At 36.6% G+C, this 21,520-nt stretch overlaps 1 protein-coding gene across 4 annotated transcripts; it reads left to right on the top strand.

Annotated features, from left to right (window-relative positions):
• Positions 1–917: 917 nt before the first annotated feature.
• On the top strand, positions 918–21,145 carry LOC132104028 (myotubularin-like). 4 transcript variants are annotated; one of them, XM_059509200.1, is made up of 15 exons: positions 918–1,046; positions 3,135–3,218; positions 5,041–5,113; positions 7,419–7,513; positions 9,977–10,087; positions 10,429–10,530; positions 10,738–10,821; positions 11,004–11,153; positions 11,980–12,165; positions 12,619–12,804; positions 15,558–15,761; positions 15,977–16,069; positions 17,226–17,339; positions 18,379–18,555; positions 19,219–21,145. In XM_059509200.1, exons 2-15 carry the CDS (start codon positions 3,156–3,158, stop codon positions 19,387–19,389), a joined length of 1,809 nt encoding a protein of 602 aa, XP_059365183.1. In that variant the 5' UTR covers positions 918–1,046; positions 3,135–3,155; the 3' UTR covers positions 19,390–21,145. The 4 variants fall into 4 exon arrangements, 3 of the variants coding, with proteins under 3 accessions (XP_059365183.1, XP_059365192.1, XP_059365201.1); XM_059509209.1 differs by having other exon boundaries at positions 19,225–21,145; XR_009423502.1 differs by lacking the exons at positions 18,379–18,555; positions 19,219–21,145 and adding an exon at positions 16,158–16,311.
• The last annotated feature ends 375 nt before the right edge of the window (positions 21,146–21,520 follow it).

Raw genomic sequence — 21,520 nt, forward strand, 5'->3', positions numbered from 1 at the left:
ACCTTGTGTGTATCTGTGTCTTCTTTCCCAGAGTCATAATTTGCACAAGATGCTGTGTGGACAGGCTCTAATGAAGTACAGTTAACTGCCATCTGTAAGAAGTGAATGGAATGGTTGGTATGACTATGCAACTGCTGGGATCAGATTGCACAGCCATCAGCTACTTCACTGAGCAGCTCTTTAGTTTGCACTTTTATGAAATATGTTCCTGTTTAGTGGCTCAAATTAATACAGCTTAATATCCAAGAAAAGTAGTGTATTCATGATGTGTCAAATGTTAATGAGTAATATTAATGAGTGAGAGGAGTAAAAAGATTTTTCTGTCATCTGTAAATTTTGGGGGAAAATTATTTGGGAAAATAAAATCCCTAGGCGTGCACTTTTTTGTGTTTCTCTAAATGATAAACTGAGCTAATGGTGTCAGGCAACAATGGAAACAGATGTAGGCCTACAATTTGTCCAAAGAAGTTACTCTATTTCTGACCTTATAGTTCTTTCCGAGCAATGTTGACTGACAACACACACTAGGTTAGTTGTCAAATGTTTAATGGGATCTTGGTCTGAACTTTGACCTTAAAACATTTTTTTCACAACTTTCTGATTATTCCAAAAGCTAATGCCATTGATAACAATAATGACATGAAATAAAGGGACAAACATTTTAAAATATTTATATTATTAATTACTCATTTTGTTTTGTTCTTACACACTAGATAGATCCTAAACTAATGCATAACTTATATTAAATGTGTCAAAATGTGTATATTTTGTGTGATGAAATAATCAGTTGTGGTAGGATTCTTTTAAATGAAGTTTCTTAAATATCTGAAATCTATTTCTTGACAAAATCACAGCATGTTTTGAGAACAAGCCTCGCATGTCACCGTCCTTATCAAAAACTACAACTCCCTAAATTACTTGCAGTACGCGACTTGACAAGTAGCCAATGGGCGCGTTGACCGCTGTCACGTGACTCGGGCAGAGCGCTTCCTGCGGCGGAGCAAAATAGACTGGCAATCTGAGGAACGGAGAATTGCAGTTTCTGGGTAAGTAAAGACGTTTGCAAACCCAACATTGCTCGGGTCGCACATTAACACTTCCCGGCGAGGGTCTGCTCTTTATCTAGGGCTGCTTGGAGCGGACTCGGGGGTAAATGTAGCAGTTGAGAGCTGTCGCAGAGATAGGCCTATTTCCTGGTCACAGTCCTGTGCTGGAATACATTCACAGTGTAAGAGCTCCCACGAAATCGCTAGAAGTTATAAAAGTGGACTTTTTTGAGGCGTGAGAAGCTTGTTTTGACGTGTATGTCGTTATCTCTTATTGTATGAATATAAGTGGATGTGTGTACATATACTGCTCATAATTTTCCATCACATCATCACATAAGTTGGTGAAAGTGTGTAGCTGCTTTCGTCATGATTGATCCGGGCATTTAAAGCCTCAGGTTGAAACTGCCTTTGATTGCGTTCCTTTCTCCTATCTCTAAGCTAAAAGTCATTTTTTATAGGCGGGGAAAGAAGGCTGTAAAAGTGCACCGTCACGTAAAAGCCACAACAGTCCTATCATCATTATAAATAGCTCTCTCTCTCTCACACACACACACACACACACACACACCAAGGCTGAATCGTTTACATGCCTGTCTCTGACTGCTAACCTCATGTGTCATTCCCTCAGGTGTCCATGTGAACCTTAGAGCTTCATATTTGCCCCTCAAATTAATCAGAGATCTGAACTTGTTGAGTTTTCAACAACACTGTTCGTGGCATAAGTGTAAATTTAGCCCACAATTAGTGACTTGGGTGCTGATGTTTTTCAATATGTATGCAGACATATTGGTGAAGGGTTTGGTGTCAACATGAAGAAGCTTGTAACAGGTTTGGCTTGTTGGTTGGCCTTTATACAAAAAGTTTTTTATATTTTAATTAAAGTTTATTAAATAAGTTATCATTTAATTTACAGTACAATCTTAATCAGTTTAATCAAGTAAAGATTTGTCAGCTTATCTGTCCCATGATGCATCACGACTGACAAGATGTTCATTACCTTTCATAGCTGTGGTGTTGCTGTCGATTCACAATATGTTTCATATTTTCTCTCACTTCCACTCAGACACATTTGTGGTAGTTTCTGCCAAAATATATATGAATTTGACTATAAACAGCCACTGTGCTTCTTGAGAACATTAGGGCTCATAGAAAATATACAATTTGAATGACATATCAATCTTAGCTGTATGGCCCAGGTTTAAGACCATCATCATTTTCCGACCATATTCTCCCCCTCACTGTCTGTCATACTATTCTGTAAGATCAAGTTGAAAAGTCATCTGAAAACACAAGACCTGGAGCCAACCGACATACTGTCTGTCATAGTTTGGTTATAAACTTGTGTTTTGCCTTCCAGATTTAAATTTTTGTCTGTTTTAATCTTGTGAATCTGCTCATTTACATATGTTACTCTGGTAATTGCCATGGTTATTGATTGGCTTACACACATTTTCATTCAAAAGTTTGGGCTCAGTAGAATTTTTTTTTTTGAAGAAATGAATTATATACTCAAGGTAATCAAGGAAGCATTAAGTTGACAATAAACAGTTATAATGTTACAAAAAGTTTCTGTTTCAAATAAATATTCAAATTTCTTCAGAAATGTATATTCACCAAATAATCTTAAAATAAAAAAAACAATTGTTGATTTCTAAAGGATCATGTGACACAAAATACTGGAATAAATTACACTTTAAAATGTGTTTAAATCAGCTTATTTAAATTGTAATAGTATTTCACAATATATAATAATTTAATTGTGATGTAAAATGTAGCCCAGGTGAATATGTCTTCTTTAAAAAAAATCATACAGACTCCAAAATCTTGAATGATATATAGTGTCGATGATTTGTAGAAGTATTTGAAGCATCTGTTTAATGCGTTAAAATCACTTCATACCTTTATTGCCCATTTGTAGCTGTCATTTTAAAGATGTAGATGTTAGAAATACATACAGATATTTTTATGGTGAATTGACTGAAAAATGTAGACAGGACTGATGTCTACAAATCTGAACTACTGGGCAGCAGAAAAAAAAAAACTATATTGTTGAGCTGAAAGAAAAATGACATGTGTCTTGTGGAGGTGGACGAAGCAAACCCAGTGATGGCCTCGGCTCCTTTAGCACCTTACAACTCCAGTCCTCTAGGGAACAGCTCCAGCCCAAACGTGAGTGAAGCCTGCGTGCAGACATGCTGTAATTGTGTTGTCCTTCTGTCCTTTGACTGTAACAGAATGTTTCTCATTTTTTCCCTTTTTCCTTACAAACTACACTATCCTGTAAGTGTGCAATCCTGTTGTAGGAGGGTTAGTCTTTAGTGTTCTGCATCAATTAATAATGCAGTTCGCTGGTATCAAATAGAGCTGCCCTTTTCTCTGCTTTCCTATAGCATTAAACAGTCATATAGATGTTTTAGAAGAGAGATATGATGCCTTGTGCTTCTTTTATTGACATATCGTATTTTACATTTGAGCTATTTTAAACCGCATTTTCAAGGTCTCGTGTGGTATTAGCGCTTAAAAAAAACAAATAGTTAAAATATACAATTTGATTTAATTTAGAATAGGGTAAATATAATTATATATATATATATAATATAATCAAATGTAACATAATACAATGTAAAACATTTTTTTTTTTACATAGGGTCATGATGTTAAAAAAGAAAGTTGATGTCCACATTATGTCTCATCTATCCAGCTGGTCTATTTTAAGTGCACTCAGTCCAGCATAGCTGTTCAGTACATTTATAGAGTGATTAATAATATGCTTGCATATTGCATGTTGCTAAATGTATACAAATTGTGTAAATCAAATGGGTACTTGTAATAGTGGATAAAGCAAAATAAATAGTTTTCTTTAAAAGCAGAGCTTCCTACACGGACAGTGTCTGGCTTGTCAAAGGGAACGTCTCTGGGCAGAGGGGATTCCAGGCAGACAGGGAGTTGGCACATCACTAGGGCTTGAGCCAGGAGACTGCTGTTCCATGCATATGTTTGTGGAGCTGTAACACCTGGCAGGTGATAGGCAGCAGAACCCAAGTCTCCATTTTTCCAGGGTCCCCGAGGACTGCTAGAGTGATTTTGTACAGAGAATCGTCCATCTGTCTCTGTGATTGCCTCTGTTTGCCTCTTTTTATCTTAGTGAGTCTCCTTTCATTGTTTGTTTGTTTCTTCCTTTCGTTTTCCTGTCACAGCTTAATATGCAGAAATGATTATAACTAAGCCTTTTGGGCTTGATTTCCCAGATGACTGTGAACAATTGCAGACGAATGTTGCAGAAAAAAACAAACAAACAAAACACTGTACCTTTAAGATGTCTTTAACGGTGTCTCTTTCAATCCTCTTACTAGTTCTCCCCCTTTACTCATCTGTCCGCTTCTGTTTACCAAACTACTACTTATTTGTGTGAAACAGGTTAATTTTCCATCTAGGATCACTGTGTGTGTGTGTGTGTGTGTGTGTGTGTGTTTAGCTGCTCCATTTGTCATCTCAAAAACACAGGATAGTCCATTACCCAGAAGCCCTTGCTTCACTCTGCCCACAGTGTTGTGACATGTAAACAGCAGCAAAAGGCCGAATAAATGACTACACGCAGTGAATGGCACTCTAAGCTCACATTCCAGTTCACTAACCTTCAACTGGCAGCAGGAAAATAGCCCAGGGAAAGAGAATCTGGATCCCTGATCACATACACGTAGAGTATCAGACTGGTGCTCAAAGACAGAGGGTGACAGAGGACAGTCTCCTCTTACTCTTTATTTTCCTCTCCTCACTACTTCCTCTGCCATTACTTCCTGTCACTCTCAGATTTTTTTCCCCAGCGTTTTTTTCCCCCTCTGATCAGATGCCACTGAGTACAGTCGTGCTCAGATGTGTAGTGTATTAATGTTGTGAGTAGAAAAACAGTTGTGATCATCCTTATTTGAGAGTGTTTGTGTGTGTGAGGGATGTGCCCATGTCAACCCAATCTTCCTGCATGTGTTGACAGGCGTCCAGAGAGAGCCTGAAGATGGAGCCGCTGGCAGATGTTGCCGTGCTTCCAGGAGAAGAGAGAGTGATCGGTGAGTGAGAGCATGCGTCCATGTTTGTGGGCTCTTATTGAATAAGTACTAAATGTATATCTCCATAAGCCTTTTGGTCATACTAGCATTTTTTTTAAATGTATTAACACTTTGAAATGTAATGTTCAAATAGCTTGCCGGTCCTAAAACTGTTGATTTGAGATTGAAGATAAAGTAGTAATTGGTTATTTAGGGCCTGAAGTTTTACCTAAAGTTTTATTTTTCTTGATTCCAGAAATCAAATGATCAAAAATCATGTCTAATTAATAGAAATCATGAAATCTTTTTCCATTTAATATAAATGTATTAAAAGTTAAACAAATAATAACATTTTAATAAGTAAGGAATATGTAATGTTTTTCATCTAGTTTCATATAGCCAAACACATTGACCTTGTCCAGTGTCTGCACTATTTCTCTCCTGAAGTTACTGAAGCAAAATAAATCAAGACGCATATGCAAGTTGAGCATACAGAATGTGTGTGGTTAGAAAAATCATGCATGCATACAGTACATGCTTACCAGGGCTCCAGGCAAAAAAAATCAGTCTCCTATAAGAAAAATAAATAGGCACCAGATTATTTTTATTAAATGCCACAGTTTTATTTTATTTTTTTTAATTATTTTGTTGACACCTTAACATTTCAGTCATACTGTCATGTAGTTATGTCTCCCCTTCTTTACAGCATTAACATTTTAATCCATTTTAATCTTGTAGATGTCCTGGGAACTAATGTTCACCTAAAGTGGGAACTAAACATCTTTTCCGACTTGATAACTTCTGTCACTAAGAATTGTTTTTCACAGACCATAATTATGTCAGCATCACTTGACCATTGAGTGTAGTTTGGGCTTCTCCTCAATGCATCCTATAAATGTTGTCTTGCACACATCCAGTCTGTTCTTCTTCATTAGTAACATGCATTTATATAGGAGGTGTTGAATTTGATCTTTAGCATTCTTTCTTATCATGTAGACAACATGTTAAATAAAAATATAAATATGCAGTATAGTGCATATACTTAGCAAAATGCTCCTTGTTATAGTTATTTTTTTCTATTAGACTAATGAGCTTATTAATCGCTGAATGGTTATTCTGTGGTAAATGTATTGTTATGTGGCATTGATTACAAGCTTTAAACATTTTCCATCGTTTTGAAACACTGAATGAGCGATTACATGAGACATTTCAGTAAGTATTTCTGTAGGCTATCTTATAATATACCTTTTGGTGTCCATTCATGTTTATTTCATACTATAGTACTGTAGTAAGGAGAAAGATGATTCTAGGGGTTCACGTTCCAGCCACATTAAAGAGAGCCAAAATAGTATGTATTGTTTGAATTTCGTTATGAATTTGGCAGAATTTTAAAGATTTAAAATTTTATTGGAAGGCAAGTGAGCAACAAATAATATGAAGTTCAGGCATTAACTGAACATAGCATATAGACTAAAGATCTTGATACCAAGAAGCCTTATTAGTATCGATTATAAACGAGAACTGTTAAAGATATTGTTATTGTCCATACAGCTGACAGCTTTACCTGTTGTAGTTTGTTCAAGTTGTGTGCAAAATAGACACTGCTTTTCTGAACTTTTACTTTGCACATCTTGCATTTTCGATCTCTGCCACTACTGGAGCTGCTTTTAGCAATCGTGCCAGCAACACTGCTGTTCGGCAGAGATGAGGACTTTCTTTACACTACAACTTTGATGCACATTGTCTCTGTTTAAGTCAACATAACAAAAGATGTGATATCAAAACAGTCTGGAAAAAAGGCATTACATGCAAAGTCATGTAAATGTATAGATGCCGGTGGCGTCATGTTCACTGTACACATTACCAAAGCATACTAATAAAGCAGCTATAAATGCTTAAGCCACCTAAGTGAGTCAGGTCAGTGCTTTGACTCATGAAAACCAACCAAATATTTAAACCGTTTTAAACTTAAAATCATGGGGGACAAAGATGTAGCATCACACAGTTTTATTTAATAGTAATAGATAATAATAAGTAGAGGAGTATCACAATAAAGTACTTGGTTGGTCATGTGGTCTCAAAATGGCCAGGACAGCGCTCTTTTGTTATATACTATAGTTTTGTCTTGACCACTGATATGACTGGACTCTTCATTTAATGTGATTGTATGTTTTGACAAAACACGTTTGTCAAAAGTACTTTTCATATCTTAGCTACTTAACTTTAAAGCACCTTTAATGGTTTCACACAAACCTTTTAAGTCAGATTTTATGGGACTATGTAAATGTTGAGCTTTATTTATATTTCCTACTGTTTTACTCATCAGATAAAGACATCATCTACATCTGCCCTTTTAATGCTGCAGTCAAAGGAAAGGTGTTCATCACCAACTACAGACTTTACTTCAAGAATACTGACTCGGTAAGAGAAACTTTCATTTTCATTTCCCAAAATGCAACGCATTAGTTCTCTACGTGTTCAGACATAGTCATTCTGAGGCCATGTCAGGTGCGCCTTTAAAACCAGCTTATCCATTTCCTTCTGTCTTTCAGTCTTTCCTTCTCCATTTCACCTTTAAAGGCTTGTTTCCACATTCTTTATTTTGAAACTAATTTTAGTGTCCACTAGGGATGTAACGATTCACTTAACTCACAATTTTGATCTAATTCGATTCGATTCACAATTTAAGACAATTTATAAAATTAAATGTGTCCTTTTATTATTGCTTGGACAAAATGCTGCATGTTTCTTTGTGAAATTGAAATATAACACTATAATAATATACTTATATAGCACTTGTATATTATTTCTCTTTTGTTAGTTTTGATTGCTTCTGTTGTTTCTGTCTGCTGTTTGGATAAAAGTGTCTGCTAAATAACAAAATGTAAATATAATGTAAATGTAAGTCACAAAAGTAAATTGAAATTTTAAAACAATGCCCAAATCAAATAAATAACACAAAAGAAATCTCTTCATATAAACAAAATAAGGCTTTGTCTGTGCTCTTTGCATTTAAAATTAGAGGTAACCACTGCATTTTAATCATGATCCAAACCAAGATGCTGCATACATGCAACATGAACAGTTTTTAATCTAAATTAAATTGTATATTCTAGCAAAAACAGAATGATTTGACTTCAGTTTTGTAAAACTATACATTAAAAAATAGCAGGTGGCACTTAAAGCATTTCCTTGGTTTCCACTGTAAACAAAGCAGCGCTGCACTTATTATCTTTAATATGCATTATACAGAGGCAAAAGGAAAAGAAAAAGAAAAAGATACCATCTAAACTTTTCTAAAGACAGCAATTTCCCCTGTATAAACTCCTACCCTTAATTGAATCGTGATCGTTTAGCATTTTAACTAATTTGAATCATCACATATTTGAATCGATTTTCAACCGGCTCACAGTTAATCGTTACATCCCTAGTTTCCACCTTTAGTTAAAGCACACATCTTTTAAGTCTGTATTACAAGAGACAACAATTTGAAGAATTTGGGAGCACTGGAAGAAGGAGGGAATTCATATCACATCATATCAGTCAGAGAAAGACTTTCATCTCGTATCTGGATTTATCTTTGGTTGGCAAATGGTAGCGGACACCTGCAGCCCTATTTTGTGGATGTTTTGACTTGATTGGGCCTGTTGCCATGATCTGTCTGTCTGACAAAGTGGAAAGAAAGAAAAAATTAGAAATTCATTCAAGGGTCGATACAGTTATACAAACTAGGGATGAAGCGATTACCGGTATGACAATAAATCATGATAAAATTCCCCCAATTAGTATTAATGTTTTATATTTTAATGATCATTAAAAGTGTATTTGATTACTGTGATTTGAACAGCTCAGGATAAATAAATACTGCCCAGCATAAAGCAAAGTTTCAAGTAACAGTCTCATGTGCGCACAGCAGGACAGCTGGGAGGTTTTAAAAGAGCGCTGAGTGAATTATACTAATAATTATGTGAATTAATTAATTATATGAATGTACCTCTGAGGGTTCTCACTGTCTTCAGAAAAGATTCGGTGGCATTTTGTTTTCATCTTCACTCCATGTAATACCTAATAAAGAAATGTTCTTACCGCAGTGCTTTGTCTGCGGAGGTTACATGAAAACGGCTCTAATTCTGCTGTGCCATTAGTGCCACCTGCTGTCAGAGCGTTGCATTTATATTCAGCCTGTGTGCAGTTTTTGTTTGGCCAAAAAATGGACTGAATTTGCATGGCCTGCTGTACATTTTGACCGGTGTAACAAAAATACACTTATTTTCATTCTATACATTTAAACAATTCGGATAAGGAATCTAGAATTATCTGTGGAGCAAATAAAATTTAATTAATCAAAAGTAATCACTTAATGCTTTTCTTTATTTAAAGGCTGAAATGTGAGATTGACCATTTTATGAAAATGTTTCAAAGCTTTATTTAAAAATTTCATACATGGTATTAGACTTTTGTCATCTGGTTGTTTTAAATCCGGACATAATTGGTATTCTTATTGTTTTAGTGTTTATGCAAACAAAAATGAATTGTATTTGTTGTTTGTTGATTTTAAATATAAAACTTGTTAAATGATTTATATGGTAGAACATTTCCAGCACATTTTAAAAATACCATGCTGATAATGGTGATCATTTTGATAATCTAATCATGATAAGAAATTTTTATACTGTTTCATCTCTCATGCAAATGTTACATTGAGTGTTTTAAAATCTTATTCTTTAGACTGATGATCTAGTTAGTTGTGTCTCGCAAACTTTTAAGTAAACTTTCTGTGACATGCTTTAGCACTTATATAATTGCAAGGAACTTAAAGTGTCACACCTGATGTGTTTATAGTACATACGTCCAAATAAGATTGTTGTCACTTCCTGTCTAAAGGAGACACCAGTTACCCTGGACGTGCCATTAGGTGTCATAAGCCGTGTAGAGAAGATGGGCGGAGCCTCCAGTCGAGGAGAGAACTCCTACGGGCTTGAAATCATCTGCAAGGTATCGCTCACACAAAGCCCTAGAAATTCACATCCCATAACCGCTAATGTTAAGGGCAGCAAATGAGGGGAAATGTGGTGGTGGGATCCTAAAGTGTTGCAAGCCAGATTTTAACTTGGCATACTGCATGTGTAGTATCACATAGTGTTTAATAACCATTAGCTCTTTTCTGTACATATTAGTACCTTCATCTGTGTTTTTAGAGTACTTACAGCTTCTGCTTTGAATGGAAACTGGTATAGTATGAAAACGTGATAGTTTAGGTTAGAACCCAACTAGCATCCCTTTTTTGGAAGTGTGACATTCTCAAATCATTTTGTGTGTGTGTGTGTGTGTGTCAGGACATGAGGAACCTGCGATTTGCTCTGAAGCAAGAAGGCCACAGTCGAAGAGACATCTTTGAGATTATTTTCAAATATGCTTTCCCACTGTCTCATGGAATGGTTAGTGTTTGGTGTTTAATGTTATTCTCAAATGCTAATGTTTCGATTCATTCAGAAATGATTTAAAACTACATTAATCACTTGTGTGCATTTTATGCAGTGCGATCAAGTGTTTCAGCATTTCATAACCGGCTTTCATCATTAGCAGAATGCATGAAATACTGGTTTAACTTACACTTTCACTTTCCCTTTCTTTGACTTTCACAGCAACTCTTTGCCTTTCTGAGTCAGGAGAAGTATGAGGAGAATGGCTGGAACGTTTATGAGCCCATGGAAGAGTACAGGAGGCAGGTGAGGACCAGATGCCAAGACTTGTCATGCCGCCCTTGTTCAAACTGTTCACACTTGCCATTCACTTGCTAATATAATGTAATATAAAATTTTCATATAATATTGCTAATGTAGTTGCATAAAATACTACACAGTGTACTTTTATTAATGATTATGTGTTGTTTTTCTTTTCTGATTGTCAGGTTCTACCTAATAGTGAGTGGAGGGTCACTTTCATCAATAAGAACTACGAGCTGTGTGACACCTATCCCACAATTCTTGTTGTTCCATACAAGGCCACAGATGAAGATCTTAGAAGAGTTGCTGCCTTCCGCTCCCGCTGCCGCATCCCGGTGAGCTCTTACACAGATGACCAGTATGAAAGGCCAGAAGAATGGTGTGATTTTAGTTGGAAGGTCATATATCTGTTTAGTGGAACATTTTGGAGCATGCCAATTAAAATTTTTGCACATAAATAAGAAAGCAATGCTTTCCAGATTTATTTAATTGTGTATTTACTTTAATGTATTTATTGTAATATGTGATATTTATTATTATTATTATTATTATTATTATATGTTGTAGGAAATGTATATATATCTCTATATGATGATAATGCCTAAGATGTTTAAAATTCTGTCCACTGCAGTAATCCAAAATTATTTTTGTATGACTGATAACTAAGAAATATCCTATATTAAAATGTTATGCTGTTTTGTCTAAATAAATGGGGGGGGGGGGGGGTTATATAAAACTACATTGTCATTTAAATTCTACAAGTGGATTTACGCATCACAACATTATAATGCACAGTATAAAAAATGGATGTTCATTTTGAGATCTGCTAAAAATAAAAAGTGATTAACAGTGTTATTACATTAATACTGTTTTTAAAGTTTAACTTTAAGTGAGCATTACATGAAAATGTAATATAAATTAGCATGCACAATTAAATATGGACAATATATAACCAATTTTGAATTTATATCTAATATACAAATAAAAAAAGAAAATCCCTACTATTGGCAACCAGTATGGTATGATACATACTGTGCACCCCTAGATGATGATAAAGCTTTCTTTTGTTCTCCTCCTCTTCAATTCAACAATGTGGGTTTTTTTAATGTTTGTTGATGACCTTACCTTCTGTAATGATGATGTGTTTCCTTCCCCTCTCAGGTGTTGTCGTGGTTCCATAAAGAGAACCATGCTGTGATCACGCGGTGTAGCCAGCCGTTGGTGGGAATGAGCGGCAAGCGCAACAAAGATGATGAACGTTACTTGGACCTAATCCGTGAGGCCAATGGTACTACCAAACTCACCATCTATGATGCCAGGCCTAATGTCAATGCAGTGGCAAACAAGGTAAGATCACAGAGGGTTACTAATAAGTGGGGCTTGAGAGATTCAAATTCATCTCCAAGAAATTCTAGAGAGTTTTTGAATATGAAAACCTCATATCTAACTTATGGCCTTATCCACTGAAGGTATGGGCTGGTTACTGTTTTCCAGTCGGTCTTGGACTCTTGGTTTGTATTAGACAAACAAAACTTTTGCTTTTGCATGAGTATGTTGTCAGTTTTTGCGTGTTGCCAAACTAATTATAAGCAAAACCAACCACAATGTGGACCCAGAAGTGGGCGACAGTGGTGCTTGAAAGCTATGCCAAACTGAACACCATTCACAGAGCATTTCAAATGGCATTATTGATCATATGTTTTTTCTTGGAAAATGTGTTTTGGTACATGAAGTGTGAAAATAAGTGTGTAGAATTTCTTTACATGATCACATATGTTAACATGTACACTTACCCTGCAGGCCACAGGAGGGGGTTACGAGGGCGACGATGCATATCAGAATGCTGAGCTGGTCTTTCTGGACATCCATAATATCCATGTCATGAGGGAGTCACTGAAGAAGTTAAAGGACATTGTCTACCCCAATGTGGAAGAGTCTCATTGGCTCTCCAGCCTGGAGTCCACTCACTGGCTAGAGCATATTAAGGTTTGTTTTTTATTCCATGCATGCCAATATATATTCTAAATAGGTGCACTTAAGTGGTACGCAGGTGCGCATGTGCAACCAAAATAAAAAATGCACTGTGTAAATAAGTCCAGACTGCTCATTTGCTTGCCGACATGGTTGACAGCTGTTAATGCACAATTACAATTTTAGATTGACAAACTGTAATACTGTATAAGGTTTCTATTCGACTTAGAGCATGAATCTAGGCTATCAGCTGCCGTTTTCAAAGCACGATGCAAGACTGTGACATTTCACTGACATTCTTCAATCGGCAGCGCTAAACCCAGCAGCGCGTATACTTGCCGGCAACCCGCCAAAATAAAAGCGTGCTGATTTTAAGTTTAAAAATGATGAAAATTCATTTAAAAAAAGGAAATATATTAGCATTTTATTTTAAAATGTATTTTTATTCAATGTTCTCTTTTTATTTAAAAATATAATAGTACTGTATTATCACATTTTATTATTAGGGGCCAAGCACCTATTGTAATCGTTGGCGTTATTATTCTTCTTCTTCTTCCGCCGCAAGTCTATGGCAGCCCATAGAACCGATTGCGGGAAAGTTGTATAATTTGGCACACTGATAGAGGACAGTCCCAACATTAACTATAGCAAATTTGAAGTCTCTAACTCCTACTCTCTAGCGCCACCACTTGTCCAAACTTTCAATGTTTGTATGCTAATTACTTTTGAACCGTAAGCCAGAAAATGGAAATTCTTTTTTCCTCTGAATCCTTGGCTCATGCCAAGTCGAATGAACCCCAAAATTCAAACCCCTATTTTCACTTTTTTGAAAAACCTACTTTTTCAAACTCGTCCTAGACGGTTAGTTCGATCTTCACGAATATTGGCTCATATCATCTTCAGACCATGCAGGCAAAAAGTCGTTGGACGAATGGAATTCAAGTTGATTCGTCCAACAGTTGTCGAATGACACGTAAACAAATTTGACAAAAAGCACGCAAACATGCATGTGAGGCTATATCTTGGCAACGGTTTGGCATATTGAGACCAAACTTGGTGTGTGTTATAACAAGCATGTCCTGAGCCTACCTGCAGTGTTTCGACGCAGTGCCACCTAGTGGTCAGGAGATATGAAAAATGCATATTTTTGCTTATATTTTCCGAATGGTTTGGCCAAAAATCACGAAACTGGTCTCTTTAGATTCGGTGGGTCATGTCGAGTCGAATGATATCCAACTTTCCCGTGTCAGCCATTTTAGGCGTCGGCCATTTTGAATTACGCTTTAAAATGCTGTATTTTTTTAACGCATTACCGTATCGTTACGAAAATAATTACAAAAATGTTCGGCTCCATGCCCTGAAGGTACTCAAAAAGTTTGGTGGCGGCGCCACCTTGTGGTCAAAAGTTATAATGAAATATCTAAAAAATGCTAATAACTTTTGAGTAAATTAGACAATTGAAATGAAAATAGTCTCCCCGTATTCTTTGGGTCATGCCGAGAACATAGATACCAATTATGCGAAAATTGGCCATACTTCCTGTCCGCCATTTTGATTAATGTTGAAAACCTACTTTTTCGAACTCCTCCTAGACCGTTAGTCCGATTTTCACCAAATTTGACTCAGATCATCTTTAGACGGCACTGGCCAAAAGTTATGGATTTCGTGTCGATATACGAAACGGTTCTCATTTAGCGCATCAACAAATTTGCTGGAAGGATGCCAAAATGCATTTGAGGCTGTATCTCTGAAATGCTTTGACATATTTGCACCAAACTTTGTATGAATCATCGCCACCTCACACTGACCATGCCACAAAAATTTGGTAACAGCACCACCTATTGGTCAAGAGTAATAAAACATTCGTTAACGATGAATAATTACACTTTTAAAAATGCTAATAACTTTTTATTGCATTAGCCTATTTGAATGAAACTGGGCTCAAAATATTCCCTCGCTTATGCCGATAACATAGATACCAAATATGCCAGTGTATGCTGAACTTCCGGTCCACCATTTTTATTCATGTTGAAAACCTACTATTTCGAACTCCTCATCAACCGTAGGTCCGATTTTCACCAAATTCGAATCAGATGATCTGCAGACTATGCTGACACAAAGTTATGGATTTTGTGTTGATAGACAAAACAGTTTTCACATACCACAGGGACGAATTTGAGGCACAATGACAAAATGACACTTGAGGCTGTATATATGGAATGCTTTTTGGCAAATTAACACCAAACTTTGTGTGTTTCATTGAAAAGTCACACAGAGTACACAAATTGATTTTATAACAGTGCCACCTATTGGTCAAACTTGATAAGCCAAGTAATCATGCTACTAGAGGTGGTATTTATGATTTTTTAAGCCATTTCAATTACAATAATCCTAAAATTGCTGTTATTGCTCATTAATGCATTTGGTGTGATGCTCCATGCCATGCTTAACTCCTACATTTGCTGTTGGAGTGCTTGGCCCCGTAATTGCTGCTTGCAGCTATATTTTTGTTTATTATTTTATTTTAAAAAAGTATATATATAAACCGCAATAATATCACTATCATTATTTTTATATATTGTTTTGTATAAATTCTGCACAATTACTTTCACACTTTCTGTACCATTTAATGGGTCACACTACGTGCAGTATGGAGACCAAATCAAATCTCCAGGTGCTCTTTTGAGATCCAGGCTGGAAAGATTATGTGCACCCCTGATTATAAAACTCAACATGCTCTACTGTAACTACCTTGTATCCTGCACTAGCTGGTGCTATCAGGGGCCATCCAGGTGGCCGATAAGGTGTCTTCTGGGAGCTCTGTGGTGGTGCACTGCAGTGACGGCTGGGACCGCACAGCTCAGCTCACCTCTCTGGCCATGTTGATGCTGGACTCATACTACAGGACTCTCAGGGGCTTCCAGGTGCTGCTGGAGAAGGAATGGATCAGCTTCGGACACAAGTTTGCCTCAGTGAGTCCCAGCTGGGTTTACAAAGTCGTGCATCTGGAAAACCACACATTTAGTGATGGAGTTTGAGTTCTGTCAGCCATGTTATCGGGGTGATTGCTTTAAAAAAGTTGGTAGAGCATTAATGAGGATAAACCACATCTGGGTGTTTTAACTTTTTTGTACACAAACGAATTGTTATCAGTTGATATTTACTCATGCTTTGTGTGTGTGTGTAGAGAATCGGGCATGGAGACAAAAACCATGCAGATCAAGACAGATCACCTATCTTTTTGCAGTTTATTGACTGTGTGTGGCAAATGACTAAACAGGTAGGAATCCAATTGTACTCTACATTATACTGCTCCAAACCTGTATTGCTTTTTTGTTTTTTTTTCTCTATTCTGTGGAACACAAAAGGAGGTATTTAGCAAAATGTCTGAGCTGCTGTTCAGTCATTGTGGATGCTGATCTATCAGGATCCACAGCATCTGCCTTCACGTGACATTCCCAATCATCTGGATTCTGTTAAAATGACTGGATTTAACCCCCTGTGAAAATTTGCTGAACAACGGTAAATGTGACCGTATTGTAACATGAGACAACCTACAGCATTCAGCATCATTCATATTAGCATCATTACGAATAATCGCATGTGATTGTCTCGTCAGTAAAGCCGGTTCTGTGATTAGCAGTAAATGTCTACCACCTGCTTTCAAATGGAGCGGCACTTAATATACAGAGTCGTAGTTCACTGACAAGCTACGCAATATCGCGTTCATAACCGAATGCGATTCATCTGCGATTATGACGTGGTATTGCGTAGCTTGTCAGCGAACTATGGCTCTGTGTAGTAAGTGCCGCTCCGTTCGAATTCAGGTGATGGATATTTAGTACTAATCACAGAACCAGCTTTACTGACGAGACACGCACGACAATCACATGCGATTAATCCTGCAGCCCTAATTCATATCAAACCCGGCACAAAACAACTTAACGCGCTATATTTAAATATATGCAGCCTTGAGATCTGAGCGGCAAACCACTTAACAACACAAAGGTAGCTATTGTATGTATTCAGCAGTTGTATTAAATACTTTATTGGAGCTTGAACATCATTGTCTACTTTTATAACACAGAAATCAGCATCTCAACTATCTCTTTTGTGTAAATTTACATTTATGCATTTAGCAGATGCTTTTATCCAAAGCAACTTACAGTGCATTTAGGCTATACATTTTTTTTTTTTTTTTTTTACCAGTATGTAAATCAAAAGAGAATGTAATACAGATCTGAAATGCATTTTCGTAATGTGTTTTGTAAAATTATAGTTATATTAGAGTTGAATGTGTTAATGCAAGTAAAACTCTTTAACTGGGGATCCACTGATACCACTTTTTCCAACGAGAACGAGACCGATACTTTTATGTTCTGTACTTTCCGATGCCGTCATGATCTTAAACTTTTATCTCTTTCCCACATCTGCAGTTCCCAACAGCGTTTGAGTTTAATGAACGTCTCCTGGTGGTAATCTTGGATCACCTGTACAGCTGCCGCTTTGGCACTTTCCTCTACAACTGTGAGAGTGCCCGTGAAAGCAATGTAAGAAATAACACACAAACACACCTCACAAGCAATTGGTGTGCCGGTGATATTAAACCACATTAATATATAAACTCTGAAGTTCCTTCCTACCCTGATTAACAGTAAAGTGTTATATTTAATAATGCAATCCATAATTATTATTTTCACTGATTTTGCATACAGCCACTGAATGGTTGCCTTCCAAATACAGTGGAGCCAAAAGTTTGCAACCCCCAGAAAATTCATGCTTTTTGTATTTTTCTCATTTAATAAAATGTATCATTTTTTTCTGGCAAATGATTACAATTTAATTGATTTGAGCTGAATTGAGAATTTAATGTGAATGCAAAATTTCTTATTATTTGTTCATTTTGTCATGATTTAACAAAAAATCTTCTTCATTGCTTATTGGAGGCCAGTTGTCATCAATGGGATATATTGGCCTTTGCTTTTTTTTTCTCTCACATGCACACATTGCTCTTTATTTCTCTCTGTGCTTATTGTGTGAAGTAGAGCATGAGTGAAAGGGATGCTTCACTAACTCTCAGTCGGAGTCAAATACACTTTGGGGAGATTAAACATTCATTCTAGAGCCGTCCACTGCAACAACAATGTTAGGAAACACAGTCTTGCTTTACATCTGCTAAGCAAAGTATTCAAACACCTTACCTGATGTATTACCAATATATGCAACTTAACAGCTGATTCTGTATTACCAATATTTTAAATCACCTGTAAAGTTCAAAAGACATATTAGAATGATTTCTGAAGGATCATGTGTCACTGAACACTGGAGTAATAACTGCAGAAAATGTGGCTTTAATCACTGGAATTAAATTAAATTAAATTAATGCAGCCTTGGTGAGCATATGATAAGTCTTTCAAAAACACTTAGAAATCCAAACTTTTGGCTGGCAGTGTAAATATTTAAACTCCTGTCATTTTCTTTAACAGAATAATAATTAAGATTTACTTTAAATAATTTAATATTATTTATTCGAAATGCCAACTTTCTGATTTTTCTATTCTTTTTTTTCTCTCCATTTTGTTTAATTAGAACGTTCGGGTGAAGACGGTGTCTCTGTGGTCTTTTGTCAACAGTGACACATCCTTGTATATAAACCCCTTCTACACTCCAGAATCCAGTCGTGTGCTTTACCCTGTTGCCAGCATGCGCCACCTAGAGCTTTGGGTGACTTATTACATCAGGTGGAACCCTCGCATACTACACCAGGTATCAACATACAATCACAATCAGGTTGTGGCTTCTATAGCATTTTGTATGGTAATAAGCATTATTTAAGCTTTCTTAAGGTATATCCAGATGGATGTTTAAAGGGGTATGGGGGGGGGGGGCATGTACATCTTTTCTATAATGGGTGTTTTTGCATCTGGGTGGGATTTAGTGTTTGTGTACACCTGACTCAGTGGTGCAGAAAATCCTCTCTCCAGTTAAATTACGTCCTGACTGGCACTGCAGTGAACTGTCACTCAGAATGTCCTTATCACCACACACACACACATTCTGTTACAGAGGTTTTGCAGGAGCCGCTTCATCATTGGCATAAATAAACATTTTACCACCTTAGTCATAACAAAGATTAATGCTGTTTACCATTTACATATTAATATACATGCCACAAAACAATAAACCAGTAAAAACATTCAAATGTAGTGAGTACAATCCATAGTGCACCACATGTGATGATTAATGTGCAAATTCTTATTATAATTATCCAGCAAGCCATAGATTAATACAAAATGCTTGTCCGAGAACTAGTATTCCAACATCTAGCGTGCATCACAAAACATTTTTATCATAAAAATGCAGATTTTTTGCTGCCCTCTGGTGGCTATTTCACATGTGTGCATGTTTGTGTATATTTGTGTATATCAGCAACAGAGTCCAGTGGAGCAGCGCTATAAGGAGCTACTGGCGTTGAGGGATCAGTACCTGAAGAAACTGGAGGAACTGCAGCTCTCTGACTCCACCCACTTGACAAACAGCTCCACCCCCAACACTGCCACGCCCAATCAGCACATCACACACTTACAGACACCGTTTTGATCCCACTCACGAGCTGTTACAGACATTGGACATTTGTACATAGCAATAGTGATTATTATGATAACACAATTAGTAATGATGTCGGTGATAATGAGTAACAAACAATTATGCAATAAACCACAGTACAGCCTTCATCGTGCAAAAACGTCAAACGAAAAGAGAAGCCTTAAAGTGACAGTGCGTTTTTTTTCATGCCACATACCATGGACGAAAGTGTGTCAGATTACGTGTGTGTATCCCAGATGCCACTTGGATACTGCTTGGAATGGTCATGTGACAATTGAAAGCGATCAAGTCTGAAGGACGTATGTGATTTATGTGTTGCGTTATGTGTGTTCTAAAGTGTAGATCTGAGTGAAGAACATTTTTGAATGTTGAGCACTAGTAAGATGGCATGTAAATGGTGTTTCGAGAGTGCTGGTCTTGTAAACCGTAGTCTGCATGGTGTCCAGTCAATCCAGTATCAAGCAGGGTCCTCAACCTTTGGGTAGAGATATCTTTTCATTAGTACATTTGGTTTAACTGCTTGGCAAACTCAAATGGCTCACCTCAGAAGGTAAAGGAAGCAGAAACGTTGTCTAAATGTCTTACTTTTTCCTCTGTATGATATGGTAGGAAAATGTTCTGAAGCAATTAACATTAGCTTGTTGAACAGACCCAGGGTTTTTTTTAAGCGAGCGACGCGGATACCTTTTCGGTGCCTTTACTCATATCTGAGGCTTTCAGGTGTATATTTTTTTTTTTAGAGAAACATTGTTTTTTTCTTTATGGCAGCATCAGCGGTAGATTCGAATGATTTCCATTCACTGTGCATTTAAGCAACAGGTTGTTTCTTCTCCTGCTGAGGTCTGGAGTTGAACAATTTGAAGCCCTCTATGCTAGTGGCGTTTGGTTATACCCTGTAAAACGATGTGCCATTGCCACGGAAAGCAAATATTTTGTTGTTGATGGAGCTGACAGTATTGCTTCCAATGAGATGTAGCAGAGTCTGCGAAGACTTTTGGGTTGGACGGAGTGGCTGGGATATGAAGCGGTCTGATTGAGCTGTTCCAAATTCAGCCTTTTCCTGAGAAAGAGAGCGCTGACTGACACGGGGTGAAAGAGGGCGGCTACAGAGAGCCACTGCTCATGCTGTCTCACAAAACGGAACTTCTAAAGACTTTGACCTCAATGAGGATATGAAGTTTAAACCATAGTGTGTGTGAAGAAGACAAACAAGTCCAATAAACAAACACAAACACATTTGCGGTTGGATGTTTCTAGAGGGAAAAAGACAAATCTATTTTTTATTTTGTACAAGTACCAGAACTATGTAATTACCTCAAACAAAAACCTATTTTACTGTTTAAAGTTCTATTGTTGTAAAATAGAATTATTTTATTCAGTGTAAAATTTGACAGTTTTATAAAAAGGAAAGTAATTAGAAAAATGTTTTGGTAATTTGTTGGACATCCTCTTATAAGTATAATTTTTTTTAATGGGCATTGAGGTTTTGCTTTGTAACATTTTAAAGATCTGAATACGATCTGATTGTCTAGGGAATTCTTTTGTTCTCAATCCCATTGGATGAGATTGAGTGAAGGAAAGCTGCACACTTTGATTTTTTTTCTTTTTTTGACATTAGCTTAAGTTAGACATAATAGTTTAGAGGGATCTATTTTTGTTTTGTATTCCCACATGTATCCTTTATTTGTTGGCCAGCTATTGTTCTGTACATAATGCTGATTAAATTAATTTAAAGAGTTCACAAGGAAAAGACTGTATGCTCATTATTGTACTTGATTGTATGACTGGGCTTTTTAAAGGTTGCTTGCATTACTATTACATGCAGTACTACTAGCATATAAACCACCCAGTGCACTTTACTTTTTGTCTAAAATGACTGATCACCTTTAAAAAGATGTTATTTAAGAAGACCTGCAAGCATGCATGACTGCATTGAAAATTCATGCTCTAATCACAAAAAAAAATTATTTACTGTCACACTGATGTGAAAACAGCATAGATATAAAATTATTTCCAGGAAATTTAATAACCACAAGCCCGATCTAAAAGCAAACAGATGTTTCCTTAGGTAAACTGAGGTACATGCATCACGTTATCTATTACAATGTACGTTTTTATTGAAAAT

Source organism: Carassius carassius, chromosome 2 (genome assembly GCF_963082965.1).
Source record: "Carassius carassius chromosome 2, fCarCar2.1, whole genome shotgun sequence".
NCBI lineage: Eukaryota > Metazoa > Chordata > Actinopteri > Cypriniformes > Cyprinidae > Carassius > Carassius carassius.